At 49.8% G+C, this 20,822-nt stretch overlaps 1 protein-coding gene across 14 annotated transcripts in view; it reads left to right on the forward strand.

Moving 5' to 3' along the window:
- The window catches only part of Rhbdl3 (rhomboid like 3), a 54,590-nt gene that overhangs the window by 19,153 nt on the left and 14,615 nt on the right, over positions 1–20,822 (forward strand). For 9 of the 14 annotated variants that reach the window (XM_087570594.1, NM_001105819.2, XM_087570596.1 and 6 more), the window contains 4 exon segments: positions 3,572–3,796; positions 8,715–8,863; positions 9,943–10,055; positions 15,360–15,460. In XM_087570594.1, coding sequence (XP_087426720.1) covers positions 3,572–3,796; positions 8,715–8,863; positions 9,943–10,055; positions 15,360–15,460 — 588 coding nt within the window. 14 annotated transcript variants of the gene reach the window in all.

Below are 20,822 nucleotides of genomic sequence, written 5' to 3' on the forward strand. Positions count from 1 at the left end.
TAAGAACATGGTTGTCCTGGGAACATATACCAGGTCTCCTCAAATATGTCTCAGCAAGGACACAGTTTTGTGAATTTTTTTTTTTTGTTTTTTGTTTTTTGTTTTTTGTGAAGTTTTTTTATAGTAATAGAACAAAGAAAGTTCTAAATCAAGGCATTTTAGAAAGGCATCAGTGAAAACAACAGAGAGATGTGTTTAGCAAGATGGCTGTCTTAGTTAAGGGTTTATTACTGTGAAGAGACACCACGATGAAGGCCACTCATAAAGGAAAGCATTTAATTGGGGCTGGCTTACAGGTTCAGAGCCTCAGTCCATCATCCTCATGGAAGGAAGCATGGTAGAGTCTGGCAGGCATGGTGCTGAAGGAGCTGAGAGTTCTACATGTTGGCCTGTAAGCAGCAGCAGGAGACACACACTGGCCAGACTTGAGCTTCTTAGACCTCAAAGCCAGCCCCCATACAGTGACACTTCCTCCAGCAAGGTCACACCTACTCCAACAAAGCCACACCTCCTAAGAGTGTCACTCCCTAGAGCCAAGCATTCAAACACATGAGTCCTATGGAGGCCATACCTATTCGAGAACCACCACACAGGGGGAACATTTCCTACAGGCTTCAGACTGAGAAGCAAACAAAAAAACAAACAACAAAACACTCAGCTGTTGTCTGATGACATTCTTAGCCTTCGGATCGATGGAATCTAGTAGTCTGTTAAGTTAATAAATCCCAAAAGGGCTGGGTGTGGTGGTGCATGACAGAGACAGAGGCAGACAGATCTCTGTGAGTTCGAGGCCAGCTTGGTCTGCATATTGAGTCCCAGGTCAGCCAGAGATTTGTGGCGAGATCCAGTCTCAAAACAAACACAAACAAATAAAAAACAAGTTCCAGAAAGATTTTTGCTTGTTAGTCATAGGCTGTTGGGTCTGGTACAGAGGTGGGCGGAGAGTTAGGAGGCTCTGGTCCTCCAACACCACTTTCCCCATCGCTGCCATTCAAATGAGCCAGCCTGTCTTTGCAGACACAGCCAGTTTCCTGGAACTTCCGTTCACACCACTAAGGTCTTGATTTCCCTTAAAGCCCCTGGCAATTTGAGTCCTTCCCATTGTGATAACAAGGTGGCCGCCCTACACCAGCCCTTTCATCCTTGGTTCCCTACATTTTTATACACAGTCTCTTCTTGTGTCGTCCTACCCAAGGCCTAAGATTTCTTTCTGTGCACTGGCCTGGATTGGGTTGGTGGGATGTATTAGTGAACTCAGTGAGTGCTCTTCCCAGGAGCTGGGTGTGGGGAAGTCCTGGCCGGAGAAAAGGTAGATCAAACTAGACTTCTTAGGAATGTGGCATAAGCAGAGGCCATGGCTTAGACCTGGTGGCAACTTCTTCAGAGGGGCCATGGTTCACGAGTCCTGCCCACTGTCTGTAATCTTTAGTGGAGACTCACCCACTTCCTGGGGATTGATGCCGTGTTCCTTCAGAGGCTTCTGCAGCAGGGTTGCAGTGGGCTTCGGGTATCTCAGGCAAGCTGTATCCCCACCTCGGATGGACAGGACATCTGTAGAAGCTCCATGAGCTAGCAAGGTGAATACAAGGCTGGGTTCTTGTTTTCCCATCGATGAGATGGTCCCCTCCCCCCGCCCCCCTCTTCATGCCAACTGCCCATGGAGGAGAAAACTGTGAAGTTCCCTGGGTTCTTAGACATCAAAGGCCTTGATCAGGGAAGCCTGCTTTCACTGCCCCATCTTAGCTCTCCAGGACGTGGCTGCCCAGGCAATGACAGCTTCAGTGGCCTCTCAGCTGCAGGTTGCCACAGTCTGTGGATGTAAGGGTCTGGAGAGAGCTGCTGTAGACATTTGGTGGTCAAAGAGAGCCCACTATTCTGAGTAGACTCGGCCCAAGCTGAGCTCAGTCAAAGGCTCTTAGACTGGACCACAGGAATGTCATCAACATCACTAAGAAGCAGGCTAGGAGTCTGACTCTGGCTTGGGTCCAGCCCAGCCCATATTTGACAGGTGCCTGCTCAATGTCAAGGCTCGAGCAAGGTGTTTCTCTCCTGGCTGGCTCCATTCCAGGGGAGCCCTCTGTTTGAGCTCATGATGAGCAGTGACATGGTCTTGTCACACTTTTCCATTCAGACTCTGAGCTGGAGCAGCCAGTCGCGTCCATGTAAAAAGGGCCACCCTGGAGCCTTGGCCCTTGCTCTTCCTTTGCTGCCCACTCTTTGCCTCTCTTTTCCCAGTTGTAAAATTAATCCCATGTTTCACACAGGGTTTCACAAGACCAGATATGATAAAGGACTGTATTTGCAAGTTTCTGTTGTCTGTCAATGTTCTTCTGCCAGGAAACCTCCCTGCATGATTTCGGTGGCCCTTCCTGCAACCCAGGCAAAACAAATCATCCTTTTCTAGAGGGGTGGGAGTGGCTAGAAGGCCTTCACTGAGGACGGCTGGCTGTAGGAGGCTGACTAGAAGCCACACGGGGACCAGTGAGAAGCAGGACTCAGGGGCGAGGAGAGGACTGCAAGGGAGGCTCCTACCACATGGCCCCGTCTGAGTCTGGATCCTTCCAGATGCCCTCCAGACAGAGCTGCAGACTCCTATTCCCTGCTGGTTCCATTCATTGTGCTAGCCTTGTCCCGATCTTGCCTTCAGGTCTGGCTGGGCCCAGAGTCCAAAAAAAAAAAAAAAGTACATCAGTAATGCTGTGCCAGTAGCTATGAAGCAGCCGGACTTTTGGGCCAGCAGATCTGGGCCTTTTGGGCTTCCCCCCTGGGAATAGTTTACAGTATGATCCTGGAGAGAATGTCAAGGACAGCAAGTTTCTAGAAGCTATAAGCTAGGCTCACTGCTGGGTGAAGCAGATAGAGTTCTATGGGGCCAGGCCAGGGCTGCTGAAGGCAGGACCTGGTCTTAGTGAAGCCCAAGGCTTGTCATATGTCCTAGGAGACACTAAGGTGTCATGGCTTCTGTGGCAGGGCATTGAGTTCTGATTCTGGTAGGTTCTAATAGCTGGCTGACCAGGACCTAAGTGTACCTTCCCAAGCTGGTATATCTGATGATACTTAAAGCTCGTCCTCGCTTCTGGCCCTCACCCGGGTGTCACCTCCTCCGGGAAAGCCCTTGCTGACCACCTTGGCACACACTGGCCTGGATCCCGTGTATTCTCACGGCAGCTGTCACTCTGAACTGTGACTGCTGGCTCCTTCTCTGTTCTGAGCTCCACCGACTCCCCAGTGACTGGTGATGGCTCTAACACTTGGGGTGGGACAATGAGGAATGAGTGGATGGGAGGAATGTATAAATATGGGCCTGGGCTTGAACTCGTGTCATCTTAGTGCTCCCTCAGTATCCTATTAGACAGAAGGGTTATTCAGAGTCCTTATCTAATGGAGATGATCTGCGGGCTTCAGAGATCAATGCCGTGGTGTTGGGGGATGCTGCTTAGAGCTCAGAGAACAGGAATTCAGCTTGCTGTACAGAATATGCAGTCTGAGGTGCGGTGTGGGTGCAGGTGTGGGTGCAGGGCTTCCCTGAGGCCCAGGCTCTGACCCTCTCCCCACTCCATTTCCTGTGCAGATGAGCAACAAACGTTCCAACAGCTTCCGCCAGGCCATCCTTCAGGGAAACCGCAGGCTGAGCAGCAAGGCCCTGTTGGAGGAGAAGGGGCTGAGCCTCTCACAGCGGCTCATCCGCCATGTGGCCTACGAGACTCTGCCCCGGGAGATTGACCGCAAGTGGTACTATGACAGCTACACCTGCTGCCCTCCGCCCTGGTTCATGATCACAATCACGCTGCTGGAGGCAAGGACCAGGGTGAAGGCAGGGGCTTTCTAGACCTGGGGTTATGTGGGAAGAGGAGTTTCTGAGGGGAGGGGGGAAGGCTGCAGATCCAGTCCCACTTGCCCTGCATGTTGGACCATAGCTAGGGAACGCACAGGTTATTCCAACGCTAGGCTGCAAAGAGAGCCCAAAGTTCTGAGGGGTTGTTTTGCTTTGTTCTTCTTCTTTTTAATTTTATTATTTGTGTGTCTCTGTGTTACAAATAGATGTGGGAGTGTCTACTGAGGCCAGGAGTGTCAGGTCCCTTTGGATGTACAGTTAGTTAAAGGGTGTTACCGTGTGTGGACACTAGCAGCCGAGCCCCTGTTCTCTGGAGGAGCAGCAATCGCCCTTTTAACTGATGAGCGGTCTCTCCAGCCTCTCCCTTTGCTTTCTTGCTTTTGAGACACAGTCTCACTGTTCCCAGGCTGGCTGGGTCTCACTATGCAACTCCAACTCCTGCTCTCCCAGCCTTGACCATCAGCTCCCAAGCTGGGCTATGTCAGTTGCCAAGGTTAAATGATCCCAGCAAGCACTTCTGGTTAAGGCTATTTGAGGCTTTTTTTTTTTTTTCTGCAGCAAAGTCCCCATATTTTTACACTTTCCTACACAGCAAAACAATGCGACAAACTCACAGATTTGGGGATTTAGCCAGACAAACTCAATAAAGCCAATTTATGTAATTCCTCCCCTGGAGAACTAGAACAGCAACTGTTGGCCCCTTGGGACTTTGTTTCCAAACTGTAATGCAGGAGTCAAAAGAGCTTCCCTATGCTGTCCCTGGAAGGACAGATACCTCTATAGACTGAGAAAATGGACAGGGGCTTCCTGGACACAGAAGGAGCACTCGATCCCTCTGGGAGGGAGTGTTTGTGAACAAGGAGATGAAGTTTTTAAAGAACATTCTCTTTAGAGAACCTGCCATACTTCTCAAAAACCAATCATTTCAACCAAAACCCATTTCTTCTATCTGTTTTTTGTTTTGTTTTGTTTTTTAATTATCATTATTTATGTGTGTGCATGCACACAAACTTGTCAGTGGAAAGAAAGCCTCAGATCTCCTGAAGCTGGGGACTGAACTGGGGTCCTCTGAAAGAGCAGCCCCCAAGCCACACTTACTATCCTGCAAAAATGAGGCCTGCACAGACAAGGAACGTCCCAGGTACTGTGAGTTGTCCCCGGGCGATGGAACTCAGTTCTCGGTTCAGCACAGGGACTCCAATAACCCAGCCTGCTTCTGGCTCCTGCACCGATGCCTGGCTTCCCTCTGCCATTTTCATGTTTCTGGCTATTTCTCCTCCAAAGGCATGTACTTGATCACCACCTCCGCATGACGTCTCATGGTGCCCCTGCTTCCTCTAGTGGGCAGGCCACTCAGTTTCACGACATCCTTTTTATTTAATCTGGCTGGGCTCGGAGACTCATATTTGCAATCCCATGAAGGGTCACCAGGAGTTCAAGGACAGGCTGGGCTAATGAGATCTCGTCTCAAACAAACAAACAGGGATGGGCAGGAGAGATGGCTCAGTAGTTAAGAGCATAGGTTGTTTCTTCAGAGACCTGAACCCAGAACCAACACGGCAGCTCACAGCTCCAGTTCCAAGGGATCCAACACCCTCTTTGGGCCTCTTATGGCACCAGGCATGAGCGTGGTGCCCTGATATACATGCAGGCAAGATCTGAAACAACGAAAACAAACTAACAAGCAAAGCGAACAGAAAGCCCCGCCTCTGTTCTGCAAGAAGAGATCGTCTGGACGTTGTTATGGTTTCGCCCAAGCAAATGGTGCAGTGGTGTTCTTCGGAGATTTTCTTAGCTTACTGTGTGGGGCTGTTTATTAACTTCTATTTGAGGACCAACAATAATGAGACACCCTGGAAGCTCTGCTTGTTGCCAGGACACCTGAATGGAATTAGGTGGAAAGAACTGCTTGCTCTCTCTCTCTCTCTCTCTCTCTCTCTCTCTCTCTGTGTGTGTGTGTGTGTGTGTGTGTGTGTGTGTGTGTGTGTGTGTGAGAGAGAGAGAGAGAGAGAGAGAGAGCGCGCATCGGACCTAGGCTTCACACATGTTAGACAAGCACATTACCGCTGGCCTCTACTCCCAGCTACCCAAGCAGAGTCTTGCAGAACAGGGCACATAGTTTCCCATGGTCTAAGCTATGTCCAGGCTTAGTTCAGAAATCCCAGTCTGACCTTAATTATAGCTTCCTTCCCTAAGTGTGTGCTGGCCCTGGAGCTGCCTCTCTGTGTTAAGCTTGGTGTTACTGTTGTTATTTTGTCAATGTAAAATTCAAATGACATTTATCCACTCACTTGCTTTGTGTGTGGGGAGAGCGCGTGCATGGTGCCTGTGTCTAGGTGAGAGGACAACTTGTGAGCGTCTGTTCTCTCCTTCTGAGATCCCAGCCCTGAGCTGAGGTTACCGAGCTCGGTGCCAAGTGCCTTTACCCCACTGAGCCACCTGCTACCCCCAACCCCATCTTTAGAAATGTCATTTTGGATTCTTTAAAATTTTTATTAAATGTATTTACTTTATGCAAATGAGTGTGTGTGTGTGTGTGTGTGTGTGTGTGTGTGTGTGTGTGTGTGTTCCTTACAGGAGATAGGAGTGCGTGCTTTTAATCCTAGCACTGGGGAGGTAGAGACAGATGGATCTCTATGAATTCGAGGCCAGCCTGGTCTACAGGGTGAGTTCCAGGAGCCAGGGCTACACAGAGGAACCCTGTCTCAAAAATCCAAAAAATAAAATAAGATATAAAAATATAATTTAAGGGCTGGAGAGATGGCTCAGCGGTTAAGAGCACTGACTGCTCTTCCAGAGGTCCTGAGTTCAATTCCCAGCAACCACATGGTGACTCACAACCATCTGTAATGGGATCCGATGTCCTCTTCTGGTGTGTCTGAAGATAGTAACAGTGTACTTACATATAATAAATAAATAAATCTTTAAAAAATATATATATAATTTAAAAAAGAAAAGGTCTTACTGTTTATCTCGCTGCCCCCCAGACTAACAATCTGCCTGCCTCTGCCTGCCTGAGTGCCAGAACTAGAGGTGTGCACCACATCGCCTGGCTTCAAATAATAACTTTTTAAAAATGAAACTTAAGACTACCATCTATGCAGCAATTCCACTTCAGAGTTAAAAGCAGTGACTAGAGAAGCTACTTGTTCACCTTGTCCATAGAGACATTTGCAATAGCCAATAGGTGGCAGAATGCTAGTTCCCATCGACCGACGAACGCGTCATCAAAGTGAAGCAGACGCATTCAGCGGAATATTAGTCAACCTTTAAGGCAACTGCCTAATTCTTCTCAGCATGATCCGGCATTCCTGTGCTTCCAGCACTTGCAATGCTGAGGCAGGAGGATCATGAAATAGCAGCCAGGCTGGGCTGTATAGTGATTCTAGGCTAACCTGGACTTTTCTAGCAAGACTCTGTCATAAAAACAAAAGAAAGTAAGGAAACCGACATGTGGTAGAGTGCAGGTCAGCCTTGAGAATATTCTCCGTATAATTAAGCCTGTCACAGAGGGAAGGGCGCTGTGTAATCCTGTCTGCATGCGCTGCAGCCCCAGCTGCATGGAGCACCGGGATGAGCATGCTGGTGGTAAGACGGAGAGGTGGGGGGGGGGGGTGCAGGGAGGGACAGCAGGAAGTTCTTGACCGTAGGGACAGAGTTTCCGTTCTGCAAGATGAGCTTTGTGCACAGGCAATAGTGATTTTTTTTTTTTTTTTTTTTTTTTTTTTTTTGGGCAGGAGGGTTTAAGTCTTAACTCTAGACTTGGTAACCCAATGAGAATGTATTTGGTGTCATTCAACCATATGGTGAAACTGGCTATGAACAAGGTACATTGGCAAGATGGCACACAGATGTAGACACACACACACACACACACACACACACACACACACACACTAAAAAAATAAAGTTTAAAGAATTTATAGATCCTAAATTTATGTCTAATCTACCACCATGTTTTTATTTTTATCTTTATGTTTTCTGGTTTAGTTTTATTTTTCTTTTTTTTTCTTTTTTTCTTTTTTTCGGAGCTGGGGACCGAACCCAGGGCCTTGCGCTTGCTAGGCAAGCGCTCTACCACTGAGCTAAATCCCCAACCCCTAGTTTTATTTTTAAGAAACCAACCTTTGGGCTGGAGAGATGGCTCAGCGGTTAAGAGCACCCGATTACTCTTCCAGAGGTCCTGAGTTCAATTCCCAGCAACCACATGGTGGCTCACAACCATCTGTAAAGAGATCCGAAGCCCTCTTCTGGTGTATCTGAAGACAGCTACAGTGTACTTATATATAATAAATGAATAAATCTTTAAAAAAAAAAAAAAAAAAGAAACCAACCTTTGCCGGGCAGTGACAGCACACCTTTAATCTAGCACTCTGGAGGCAGAGGCAGGGGGATCTCTGGGAGTTAGAGGCCAGCTTCATCTGCAAAGTGAGTTCTAGGGCAGCGAGGGCTTCTTGGGAAAGGAAAGAAAAAAGAACCCAATCTATATGAAATGAGAGAGTGAGCTTTTACTAGAGTTAAGACTCAAACCTGGGGTTGGGGATTTAGCTCAGCGTTAGAGCGCTTGAGTCCTCAGCGTTAGAGTCCTCAGCTCCGAAAAAAAGAAAAAAAAAAAAAAAAAAAAAAGACTCAAACCCTCCAGCCAAAAAATCAGACCCACCAAGGAAGCATAGACAGAGAGATCCAGGAACCCCATTCAGACAGAAGTACAGTGAGAGATGGTCTCTGATAAGTGGGTGCTGGCTGTAGGCTTCTTTCATTCTCTGGGAGGGTGGGTGGGTGACAGCCTTCTGCCACAACCTCAGTGCCCTCAGCATGAAGGCCATCCTGGGCAATCGTGTGTCTAATAACTGGCTCCTCCACTCTGCTTTTCCCCCAGGTTGCCCTTTTCCTGTACAACGGGGTCCTACTGGATCAGTTTGTGCTGCAGGTGACACATCCTCGGTACCTGAAGAACTCTCTGGTTTACCACCCGCAGCTCCGCGCGCAGGCTTGGCGCTACGTGACGTACATCTTCATGCATGCAGGGTGAGTATCTCTCCGTAGTCCCTGCAGAAGAGTGAGTGAGGCTGAAATGTATCTCAACATATTGTATACACGTTTACATATGCTTGCTTTAAAATTGAGTTTTTACAGTGTTGAGGATTGGACCTAGGGCCTTTGCAGTGCTAGGCAAGTACCCTCTCACTCTGGAGTTAGGTTATCAGTTCATCCCAATGACTTAGATGCAGATCTGAGGTAGCTTCTCGAAACACCTCCAATACCAAACATACCGGTCTGTTGTTAAGTGTGTGTGGAAAAGGAGACGGAGAGAGCAGAATGCTGAAAGCCAACAATGGGATCGGCACACACATGTGACGGTACCGCTCTGTGCACTTTGCAGAGGTAGGCTGAAATGGTCTATGCCTTCCCAGTGGCCGAAGCAAAAAGGGTCATGTGACTAACCACCACAATTGTTCGCCACCTGTGTGTGTGCACGATCGCTCCCGTGAGCAAAGGAAAGGACTAATTTATTGCAACAACTGATTTCCCACCATAGTCTGTCCAGGGGAAGAAAGTCTGGGGTCCCTCTCCCAGTCCTGAGATGTTTGGAGCCAGTGAAGCCCCTTCTCATGCCAGGAAGGAGAACCTCCCTCTGTAAGACTTTAAGAGAAGATGATGCATTGCTAAGTTCCAAGAGGTCTCTAATGCACCGAGATGTTTTGAGGCCATCTTTGTTCTCGGGCTCAGAAGTGCTTGTAGATACGGGGGGAAAAGCCAGAGTGAGCCCAGAGCTGGGGAATTGGGCGGGTCAAGCTCAGCAGACACCTAGGCTGTAACTAAGCCACTCACTGCTGCCCTCTGAGCCTTGACTTGCAAGTTAACTCCTGGAGCTGCTAGGTCCTGTGCATGGCTAGTGTCTGTCACAACTGCAGATACAGACACCAGGCCCCTTATGTGTATTCTGTCACAGCAGCAAGGACTTTTTTTTTCCATGACAGTCAAGTTCCTTCCATAGCCCATGAGCTGCTCAAAGGCCAAGAATGAGGCCTCACCCCAACCTGCTGGCTCCAGAATCTCGGCGCACAGCATTTGGCAGGTGAACTAATGACCGTGGTCTGTCACAGGGTGGAACAACTGGGACTCAATGTGGCACTGCAGCTGCTGGTAGGAGTACCCCTGGAGATGGTGCATGGAGCCACCCGAATTGGGCTTGTCTACGTGGCTGGTGTTGTGGCAGGTAGGCAGGGGCCCCTGTGGCGGTCCTCCCCAGGCAAGGTCAGAGGAGATCCCAGGGGTGATACAAGCCCAGGCTTCCCCAGAACTCACAGGTCTTCATCTGACTCAGAATTGTCCGCTAGCATATTTCCCACAGCTCCCCAGACAGGGAGGAATGTTCTGGAAAGGGGGCAGAGCGTGTGATTGGGACAGGCCTCTGACAGAGTTCCTGTCATCAACCTGCCATGTTCCAGCTGTGGAAGCCTGGGGAAACTCCTTGGTCCCCTTTGGTTCTATCAAACTTGTAGACAGAGCTAATGAGAGCTGCCTGCTGTTGTTGGGAGGCTGCCCGTGTAATAAGAGGCTCCTTCCACTGTGCAACACGCAAGAACACCCAGGTCGTCAGGGGCATGGATGAAGCCAGGCAGCTTTTGAGCCAAGGCATACCTGAACCCATAGGGAGCTCTTTCTTCTACCCAGACCAGTCACAGATCCCTTGACTGACCCTCTGAGCATAGGACAGTCTGGCCTAGGGGGTAGTGGGTACCCCTGTCAGGAGTCTGTGTGTCTGACCTGCCGGTGAGGTGCGAGCATATCCTCACTGAATCCCTTCGGTGATACTCCAAGGTAAAGCTTCCTCAGCTCTGCAGCTTGGCAGCTGGGCCCAAGAGAGCTCAGTGTGTGTGGTGTGTGTGTGTGTGTGTGTGTGTGTGTGTGTGTGTGTGTGTGTGCATGTGTAAGATTTTAATCCTTTCTGAGTGGCATTAATGTTGTCCTCAAGAAAGCTGGGCAGCCTTGGCCTTGTAAACAGGAGGCAGTTGGTAATGGCAAGGCAGGGAGGCTCCCACCCCACCTCCAAGTCTGTAGACCCTGTAGGGGGTGGGGTGGGGCAGAACAGGACACAACACCCTCCCAGCACTATCCCTGACATCTGTGCCCAGCTCCTTGCACCTTGGACAGCACCCTCAAAGCCTTTCCCTGACTCCAGCACCTTCTATGTCCTTAACAGAGGTCGGGTGAGCACCTTCAGGTTCCAGACTTCTCTCTCAGCCACCCACACACCTTCCAGTTATGCCACCTGGGGATTTATGGCTGCTGTACGTTCCCTACATAATTTCTCAGAGTCCCAGATGTTAAATGGCAAGGAACGGGGGAAGGCACTCGTAACACTTGCAGTTAGGAGTCAATTAGACTCGGGGTGCCAATAACTTGGAAGACAGAAGTGAGATTCAAAATGACTCAGCCCTCACCCAGAACAGATGACACAGTGGGGAGACAGCGCAGACATCCCTCCACAGTGATGTCAGTGCAGAGGGGAAAGGGACAGACAAAAGCAAGACTCGTCACCAAGATGTGAAGCTGTAGGGTTACAGTCAAGGGCGCACCGTGCTTCAGTGATTCAGGCCACAGGCCATTCTGGTCACTACAAATCATGTTATTGACCTCCATGAGGCTGTGAGTTGATCTCCCTACACTGCTCCCCTTCTGTATCCCCAGAGGAAAGACCTTGACTAGAGAGTTAATTCTTGGGTCCTCACTACCACCCCATGTGCTACCTGCTTAGGATACAGAGCCCAAGGTTGAGGTTAGGTGCAGCACATTCCTGTGATACCAGTGCTTCGGAGGATCAGAAGTTCAAGACCAGCTTGAGCTACACAGTGAAAGAGGAACAACAACAACAACTAACAGAAAAGCCAGGGTTTAGAGGAACAAGTGACTTGCCCAAGAAGGCACAGCTTCTGTGTGAGTGGTGAAGCTGGTCTCCCATACAGGCTCTTTGTGACCCGAAAGATTGCTCTGCAGATACAACCACAGCATGATGAGAATCAGAAGGCAGGCCTTTGCTTTTATGCAGATAACCAGAAACCAGGGCCTTGATTAGTATCCGACCCTCCTTTAATCTTTACCCAGTGAAGCTATTTCAAACTCAAGGCTGCCCTGTTTTATCAAGTGATAGCCCGACTCACAGCACATCTACGGCACTCAGGTTTGTGATACAGGTCTTGTGTGTCATCACCAGATACGTCATAATTTTGTAAGGTTCATAAGGTGTCCACAGTTCCTCTCATTGTACAGGTTATTCAGAAAGGTGAGACAAACTCTTCTAAGTAATCCAATTGGGGTAGGGCCCTGTGCACTGGATCATCTGCTGGGACAGACACTAAAGATGAACAGTTACATCACTAACAATCTTTTAAAGCCCAGACCTTAGCAGGGAATGTGGGAGCCCTGCTAAGATACATCTTAGCAAACACCTGAAATCCCAAGTGTGGGAAGTAGAGGTAGGAGGACCAGGAGCTCTAGGTCATCCTTGGTTACATAGTGACTTTGAGACCAGCTTGAGCTCTATAAGTTACTGTGTCAAACACAAACAAGCAGGGCTCCTAAGTGTATCAGCAACATTCTATTACATACTTTGTAGAAGCCAATATGCATCCCTAGAGCTCACCACCTGTTCCATAATAAATATTTGTAGAGTAGATGAAAGAATACATGAATAAATAAAGTAACATTGCTTAGAGGTAAATGTTCTGCCAGTGTTAATTTGAGATTTTCCTAATGGCCAAGGGAGATGTTGGAGAACACCTGCCTTCAAACTTTTCAGGGCAAAACCACTGCAGCTGTGCCTTAATGGCAAGGCCACCAATTCACCTGCATGATGGCACGGACCCAGAATATGTACTGGAGACCAGCCCCTTGGTCTGTGCTGTGCAGAAGTGAGGTGTGGCATTCCATCTTGCCATTGTCTTCCCGGCTTCTGACCCTACCACCTCCATGGGATTTGTCCTGACCTTAAGGACCTGTTAGCCACGAGTTTCCTAACAAGTTAGGAAGGGTTCCTGCCTGGTCCACGATCTCCCTCGGTGCCTTTTACTACTCTGTATGCATAGACTCTGTATTGTTTGGTTCTGGCTAGATTGTCCAGGCCCCAACTGATGTAGGGACTTTAGAAAAGTCTTGGAAGGGAATAAAGTTTATAAAATGAGACAGTTGTACAGGTTTGTTATCCCAGCACTCAGGAGGCAAAGCAGAAGGGTCTCAGTAAGTTCAAGGCCACCATGGTCTACATAAAACCTTTAAAGATGTCTTTAAAAGATACATATATTTCAGTTTGAAATAAAAGCCCAGAGCCCCTGGATCTTTAGCCAAATTCAGTGACATGAGGCCATTGGATTTGTGATCTGGAAAGAACTATGGGGGTCCCCTCCCCTTGTGTGAACAGCTTTGCTCCCCACGCCCACCCCACATAGCCAGAGGGCTTTCTGCTCTGCCCAGTGAATTAGGGAGCCCAGGAAAGGTTTACTTTGAAAACTAGATTTCACTGTTTCAGGATGTAAAGAGCTTTACCCCTTCCCACCTCATACATGCGAATACTAAAGCCAAGAGAACTAGAAGCAGTGCCTAAGGTCGCACAACTGTCTCATCCCCCTTCCTCACCCCTGCCGGGATTCCTAGCTGGCCCAAGGGTCAAGACTCTAAAACACTGGGAGGGTGAGGGAAAAGGTCAGTGCTGTGTAGGCTTGACCCTGATAGGGCCCTTCTGTCCCTGGAGAGTGTCGTGATGCATCTGTGACCCTGATGGACGACTCTGAGGCACAGAGTTGATTTGCATGGGTCTGTCAGAGGAAAGAGACCAGCTGGGTGAAGCTGGGCTTGTTCACTGCAAACAGTAATTAATGAGGAGCTGGCTTGGGCAGCTGTCCCTACGCTGTCCTGCAATGCAGCCCTCACACAGAAGCCAGGAGAGTGTGGGAATCTTTTGTCATGCAGATCATGCTGCCTGTTTGTTTGCTAACCCTGGGATTTCCCCTACCCAACCCCCCTGCTTTGGGAAATCTATGGCTGAATCCTGTGGGTAGGACAATAGAAGAGAAAAGTTATCCAACATTACTTAGATACCAAATGAAAGCCCAAAGAAAGATACGACACAGGCAAAGGAAGATTTCTGCTGCCATGGGCTGGGAGAAGGACTTGGGAGTCCTTGGGTCGTGAGAGCTTGGGGCTTGTCTGTTTAATTTTTCCAGTGAAATTACATCTCCCTTGACAGCAATAATTGGTCACAGGGACTTGGAAAGGGGGTGTCTGTCAAGAGGCAGGAGGTCAGGGTGCTACCCTGGGGATCTCTCTCTTTGTCTCCATCCAGATGGTCTTAGGTCCTGGTTCAGGAACTCCCTCTTAAGGTGTGGACCCCAAAACTTGCAGACTCTCAGCCTGTTCCTCCTCTCTGGTGGCTGATTGACTCCTGAGCCTGCAGGCATTTTCCTACAGTGGTTTCTGCTTGCTCACCCAGGCCAGCCGCCACTCACCCTCTGTGCCCTGGGCTCTGCCTCCTAGTTATTTTTAGTCTCCTGTGTCCTTCCCTGGAAGCCAAAGCATTGATCACACTTAAATGCGACCAGAACAATAAATTTCCCATCTCCTCTCTGCCCAGCTTCCCTCCAAGGAGCAAAGTTTGCCATCCCGCACACCAACAGCCACAGAGCTGCCCTCTCCCCAGGGTGTGATGTCACCCTTCTTGGGACTTTCAAGGACGTTCTCCCTACAGAGAAGCCCCACTCAGGAGATCCTCTGGTGCTTTAGTTTGGCTGGCAGGAGGTCGGAGGTGGTGCTAAGCTAAGAGACAAGTGGAAGGAGCAGAGGCCACCTCTGAACTAGTGTGAGGTGGCCGCCCCTCCAGCCCAGAGCACAGGTTTGTTTGATCGGGTGTGACTTTCAGGCTGGGGAACTGCTCTGTGGCTGAGGGCTTGCCCAGCCTTTCGTAAGGCCCTAAGTTCAATTCCTGGCCTTGGGAGGAAGGAGAAGGATTTCTGTGTCAGGCAGAACAGGATTCGAATTCTGGTTCCAGCACCTTCCCACTGGAAAACTGAGACGAGAACCTTCTCTTAAGTCTAAGGTGAGACTGTTAGTACCTGCCTCGAAGGCCTTCAGGGTGGAAATGAGCCTTATGTGTAGGAGGGAGAAGTATATGTACCCTGCCTGCCGTTGAACACTTTCTGTTCCCTGGGGCAGCTTTGTGTCACCACCAGATGTTGCTGAAGTGGGCGATTTGGTTTGGGATCCATTCCAGTTGGAGCCAGTCAGACTCGTCCTTCGAATCTTAGTTGCACATTAGTAAAATGAGAAAGCTGAGCCATGGGGTTTGTCCCACCACACACACATCTTCTGAGCAGCCCAGAGGAAGCTGCAGGGCAGCATGATGTGGAAAGAGGAGGAGAGGGAGCCTGTTGCTGGGGAGTTGCTCTGCTCCCGGGGTGGATGCGAGGGCCAGGGCTGGGCCGCACAGTGAGTCCAGCACTCTTGATGGTTTTCACTCTCTCTGTGCCAGGCTCCTTGGCGGTGTCTGTGGCTGACATGACTGCACCGGTTGTGGGCTCTTCCGGAGGGGTGTATGCGCTCGTCTCTGCCCACCTAGCCAACATTGTCATGGTGAGCAGTCTTCGTCCGTTCCCTGTGGGTCTTCCTATCTCTCCTCCGTCATCGTCATAGCTTGGCTTGGACATCCATCCTCTGTAGTTCTCTCGGCCCAGGCCTGCTGAGTGCCGGGCTAACCTGCCAGTCACGAGGCTCATGCCTGCTTCTCCCTCTGCAGACCCATTTCACCTGGGTCCTTCCCAGATGAGGTCATATTTCTCAGTCCAGGCTCGACCTACAAGTGTACCTGTTTCTCTATTCCACCCGTTTCCTCAAAAAAAAAAATGTTAAAAATCTGGCTACTAGTGTCTTAGTTAGGGTCACCATTACTGTGATGAAATGCCATGACCAAAGCAAATTGGGGAGAAAAGGGTTTATTTGGGTTACACTTCCACATCACTGATCATCACTGAAGGAAGTCAGGACAGGAACTCAACCCAGGCAGGAACCTAGAGGCAGGAGCTGATGCAGAGGCTATGGAGGGGTGCTGCCTACTGGCTTGTTCAGCCTGTTTTCTTAGAACCCAGACCACCAGCCCAGGGGTGGCACCATCCACAATCCCCCATCAATCGCTAATTAAGAAAACACCCCACAGGCTTGCCTATACCTGATCTTGTGGAGGCATTTTCTTAATCGAGGTTCCCCCTCCTCTCAGGTGACGTAAGCTTGTGCCAAGTTGATATAAAACTACCCAGCACAGTTAGTGTGCAAGGCCATACAAAGGATTCTTTCTTTGTCTTAGATCATGCAAAATAAGAGGACTCTGGGGCTCAGGAGCTGAGCTAGTCCACAAAGTACTCTTCACACAGGCGTGAGGACTTGAGTTTGGATCCCTAACACCCACATAAACAGTGGGGCACAGTGATGCACACCTGTAAACCGAGCTCTGGAGAGGCAGAGAGGCAGAGAGGCAGAGGGGCAGAGGGGCAGAGGGGCAGAGAGGCAGAGAGAGAGGCAGAGAGGCAGAGAGAGAGAGAGGCAGAGAGGCAGAGAGGCAGAGAGGCAGAGAGGCAGATGCCTGGGAGCCATCCTAGCTGAATCAGTGAGCTCCAGATTTGACCTCTGGTCTCCAAATGTGTGTACACACACACACACACACACACACACACACACACACACAGAAAGAGAGAGAGAGAGACAGACAGACAGACAGACATAGAGAGACCTAGAGAGACATAGATAAGAGAACCTTAATATGTCAGCAGGCTTCTCAAGTAGAAAAAACAGACCTTGTACGAGTAAGTGACCTGCCTAAGGTCATGCCCCCACTCTTTACCTCCTGACTGCCATCTGGATGCTGTCCCTTGCTCCATGTCCCCTGACTGACTGACAGACATCTGGGTGCTGTCCCCTGATCCAGCCCCCCACACAGTCGGGGGGTCCTGTCCTCTTTCCCTCCACCTTATTTGCTAAGGATGTGAGCATGGGGCCAAGGGGACAGGTGTCCTAGGCCCGAATCCCTGCTGCCCACTCCTAAATGCTACCGGGGTCAGATCACTCACTGCTTTGTACCTTGGGTTCTACACCTCTGAAATGAGGTAATGATTGAGGAAAAAATGAAAATAAACACTTGAATATTGACTTAACTCCTCATTCCTTACAAAAGAACCCAGGTAGACTCAGACTAAGCAGGGCTTCAAATTGGCGTGTTGAAGATCCTGTGGTAGGAAGCTTGTCTAGTTTAGAGGTGGATGGAGGCCTCTCTAATGGAACTCAGTCGTCCTCACACCTGTACTGGCCTAGGAGCCCCTCTGTGGTATACACATGTTCCTCTGTGCCTGACATATTCGCGCTGCCTACAGGACTCCAGCGTAGGAAAGAGAGGCCAGGAAGGTAACAGATTACCCATGAGCCCCTCCTGCTCCCGGCACTGTTTGCTGTCACTTTTTTCCCCCACAAGTCACTTGTGATGTTGCAGTTTTTTGGAATCTCTACATTCTCCCATGGTTTCATCTGGTCTTTTGATTTTTGGCTGAGCAAGCCATTGCCACATTGTCTAGGATGTCCTGGAACTCCTAATCCTACCTCAGCCTTAAATGTGGAGTCTGACTTCTATCACTTCTCTTCCTCCCTCCCTCCCTTCCTCCCTCCTTCTCCCCTCCATCTTTCTCTTCTGTCTTTCTCCCCCCTCCTCCTCCTCCCCCTCTCCCTCCTCTCCCTCCTCCCCCTCCTCCTCCCCTTCCTCCTTCCCCCTCCTCCTCCCCCTCCTCCTCCCCCTCCTCCTCCTCTGTTGGGTAGCGATGGAATATTCCAAGCTGCTGGCCTGGGGCTCTCTGTGTAGTCCAGGCTGTCCTCAAACTTGTGGCAATCCTCCTGCTTCAGCCTCAAGTGCTGGCTGCCCAGCACACTCTACTGGAACCCCTGCTTCCTAGATCAGTGCTCACCATGCTTGCTGCCTCACTCGGAGCACTACCTTCTTCTCCTCACCTCCGCCCACTTTGTGAGTTGAGAGTGAGAGCAAGAGAAGGAGAGAGAGACACTGAGTGACTACATTTGCTGCAGGGCTAAATTCGGGCAACTTCCAGTGTGTACTAGTAGAGAGACTGCAGGTGGGTGTGGGTGAGCATCCGTGAGTGTGAGACTGTGGGTGAGCATCTGTGAGTGTGAGACTGTGGGTGAGCACGCCTGAGTGTGAGACTGTGGGTGAGCACCCCTGAGTGTGAGACTGTGGGTGAGCACGCCTGCGTGTGAGACTGTGGGTGAGCACGCCTGCGTGTGAGACTGTGGGTGAGCACGCCTGCGTGTGAGACTGTGGGTGAGCACCCCTGAGTGTGAGACTGTGGGTGAGCACCCCTGAGTGTGAGACTGTGGGTGAGCACCCCTGAGTGTGAGACTGTGGGTGAGCACGCCTGAGTGTGAGACTGTGGGTGAGCATCCGTGAGTGTGAGACTGTGGGTGAGTACGCCTGCGTGTGAGACTGTGGGTGAGTACGCCTGCGTGTGAGACTGTGGGTGAGTACGCCTGCGTGTGAGACTGTGGGTGAGCACCCCTGAGTGTGAGACTGTGGGTGAGCACCCCTGAGTGTGAGACTGTGGGTGAGCACGCCTGCGTGTGAGACTGTGGGTGAGCACGCCTGCGTGTGAGACTGTGGGTGAGCACCCCTGAGTGTGAGACTGTGGGTGAGCACGCCTGCGTGTGAGGGTTCGAGGTGTGGTCCCCTTTACACACACAGCTCAGTCTGCTGGGGGCTGGAGTGCTCGGGGCTGCCTCACATGGCCCTTCTAAATGGGTCATCCTCTATCAATTCTGTCTTGCCTCAGACACAGCTATTCCTATGAAATCTGCCTCCTCCCTCTCCTCCCCCTCCTCCCCCTGCCCCAATTCCTCTCAGCTGGAGAAGGAAATACTGACCTTCTCCCTCTCATTCCTGCAAGATAGGGATGGGGACAGGGATGGCTGGGGGGGGGGGCGGTGATGAGCAGGCACAGTGGAAAGAAGAAAAAGGCAGGAGTTGGGGTTGGGGATTTAGCTCAGTGGTAGAGCGCTTGCCTAGGAAGCGCAAGGCCTGGGTTCGGTCCCCAGCTCCGAAAAAAAGAACCAAAAAAAAAAAAAAAAAAAAAAAAAAGAAAGAAAAGAAAAGAAAGAAAGAAAAGAAAAAAGAAAAAGGCAGGAGTTTATGATGATCTGCCCACTCCCTGCCTCCTGGGAAGCAGCCGTGGTACCCCAGAAGTTCTGGTGAGGAGGACAATCCACTCAACACTGAAGGGTAGACAGAGGCACCCGGGGACCTGGGAAACAGTTCTGTTAGTTTCCACTTCTATCTGGTGAGCAGCCTGTGGCCATGTAGATGAGCAGTCCCATTGGAGACCCTCATGCCTTTCCAGAAGAGAGCAGCTCCCTGCCTGCCTCCTGGGCGCTGACCATCCTTGGAGCTTAATGGAATGCACTTCCAAATCCCCTAACCGTCAGGGACTGCTTTTGCCTTTAGCTCCATGTTGAGAAATACCATACACCTGTAATACCAGCATTCGGGAGGCAGAGGCAGTTAGATCTCTGTGGGTTCCAGGCCAGCCTGGTCTACAAAGTGAGTTCCAGGACAGCCAGGGCTACACAGAGAGACCCTGTTTTTTTAAAAGTACCATTCCTGTGACTGAGAAGTGTTTAAATATTAGCAATTTCATATACTGCAGCCTAATAGGTACACTGTTGATTTACTTCCAAAATGAGGGCGGAGTGTGTATTCGGTATCTCATCAGAGCAAATGGCAGAAAAAACTATGGATTTGACAGTCAGGAAATCTGGATTTGAGAGCCGTTTGATGGCTGGGTCTGTCACTGTGAGCTCCTGGGGCTGCCATTGCTCCCATAAGGTAGTTGTTAGAAAGATGTTAACAAACAAACCGGGACATACTTTCCACATGGCAAACACACTACTCCACAGAACCTGTGTGTGCAAATGCATGCATGTTTGTACATGTAACTTATTACATTTATGTTTTATTTTTGGGGGGAAATGGGAGTACATGTGTGCCATGGTGCAAGTATGGATATCAAAGGACAACTTTTTTTTTTCCTTTTTCTTTTTTTTGGAGCTGGGGACCGAACCCAGGGCCTTGCGTTTGCTAGGCAAGCCCTCTGCCACTGAGCTAAATCCCCAACCCCTCAAAGGACAACTTTTGAGAGTCAGTTCCTCCTACCTAATGGTTCCCCAGGATTGACCTCAGGCTTGAAGGCAGATGTTTTCTCCTACTGAGCCATCTTGCCAGCTTTATATGTGACTATTTAACCTATGAATTATACTTCATATCTACAGAGAGAAATCAGCAAATGTGTTCTTAAAGCTTCTGCTATATCCCAGAAAGATGTGTAGCACTTCTGTTCTCAGGCCTAGCTGTTCAATTTGAGATTTTTGCCCTACATAAAAGTATGTCTTGTGGTTGTTGTAGTACATACCTGTAATCCCAGCATTTGAAAGGCTGAGGCGGGAGAATCAAGAGTTCAAGGCCAGCCTGAGCTACATAGAGAGACCATGTCTCAAAAACAAAACAAAAATCTGGACAGGTGGCTCAGTAGGTAAGGGTTGGCTGCAACAGCCTAAGAACCTGAGGACCATGAAGAGCTGGGTGTGGTAGCACATGTCTGTGCCTCCAGTACTCCTCCAAGGAGATGGGTGAGGAGACAAGACAATTCCCAGGAGCTCCTGGACCAGCTAGTCTGGAAGACGCAGTAGCAAACAGTAAAGACCCCGCCTAAACAATGAGGGAGGAAGAGGCTGCCCTTGATCTTCACATCTGCACCATGGCATGTATGTGCCTTCATTCACAGTTGACGTACAGATGCACATGTACATGCACATGTACACATCACACATGTGTGCACATGCACAAATAGATTAATAAACCCTGAAAATACGCCTTTTGTGTGTATGTGTGTGCACA

The sequence above is a fragment of the Rattus norvegicus genome, chromosome 10, assembly GCF_021556685.1.
Source record: "Rattus norvegicus strain SHRSP/BbbUtx chromosome 10, alternate assembly SHRSP_T2T, whole genome shotgun sequence".
In the NCBI taxonomy this organism is placed as follows: domain Eukaryota; kingdom Metazoa; phylum Chordata; class Mammalia; order Rodentia; family Muridae; genus Rattus; species Rattus norvegicus.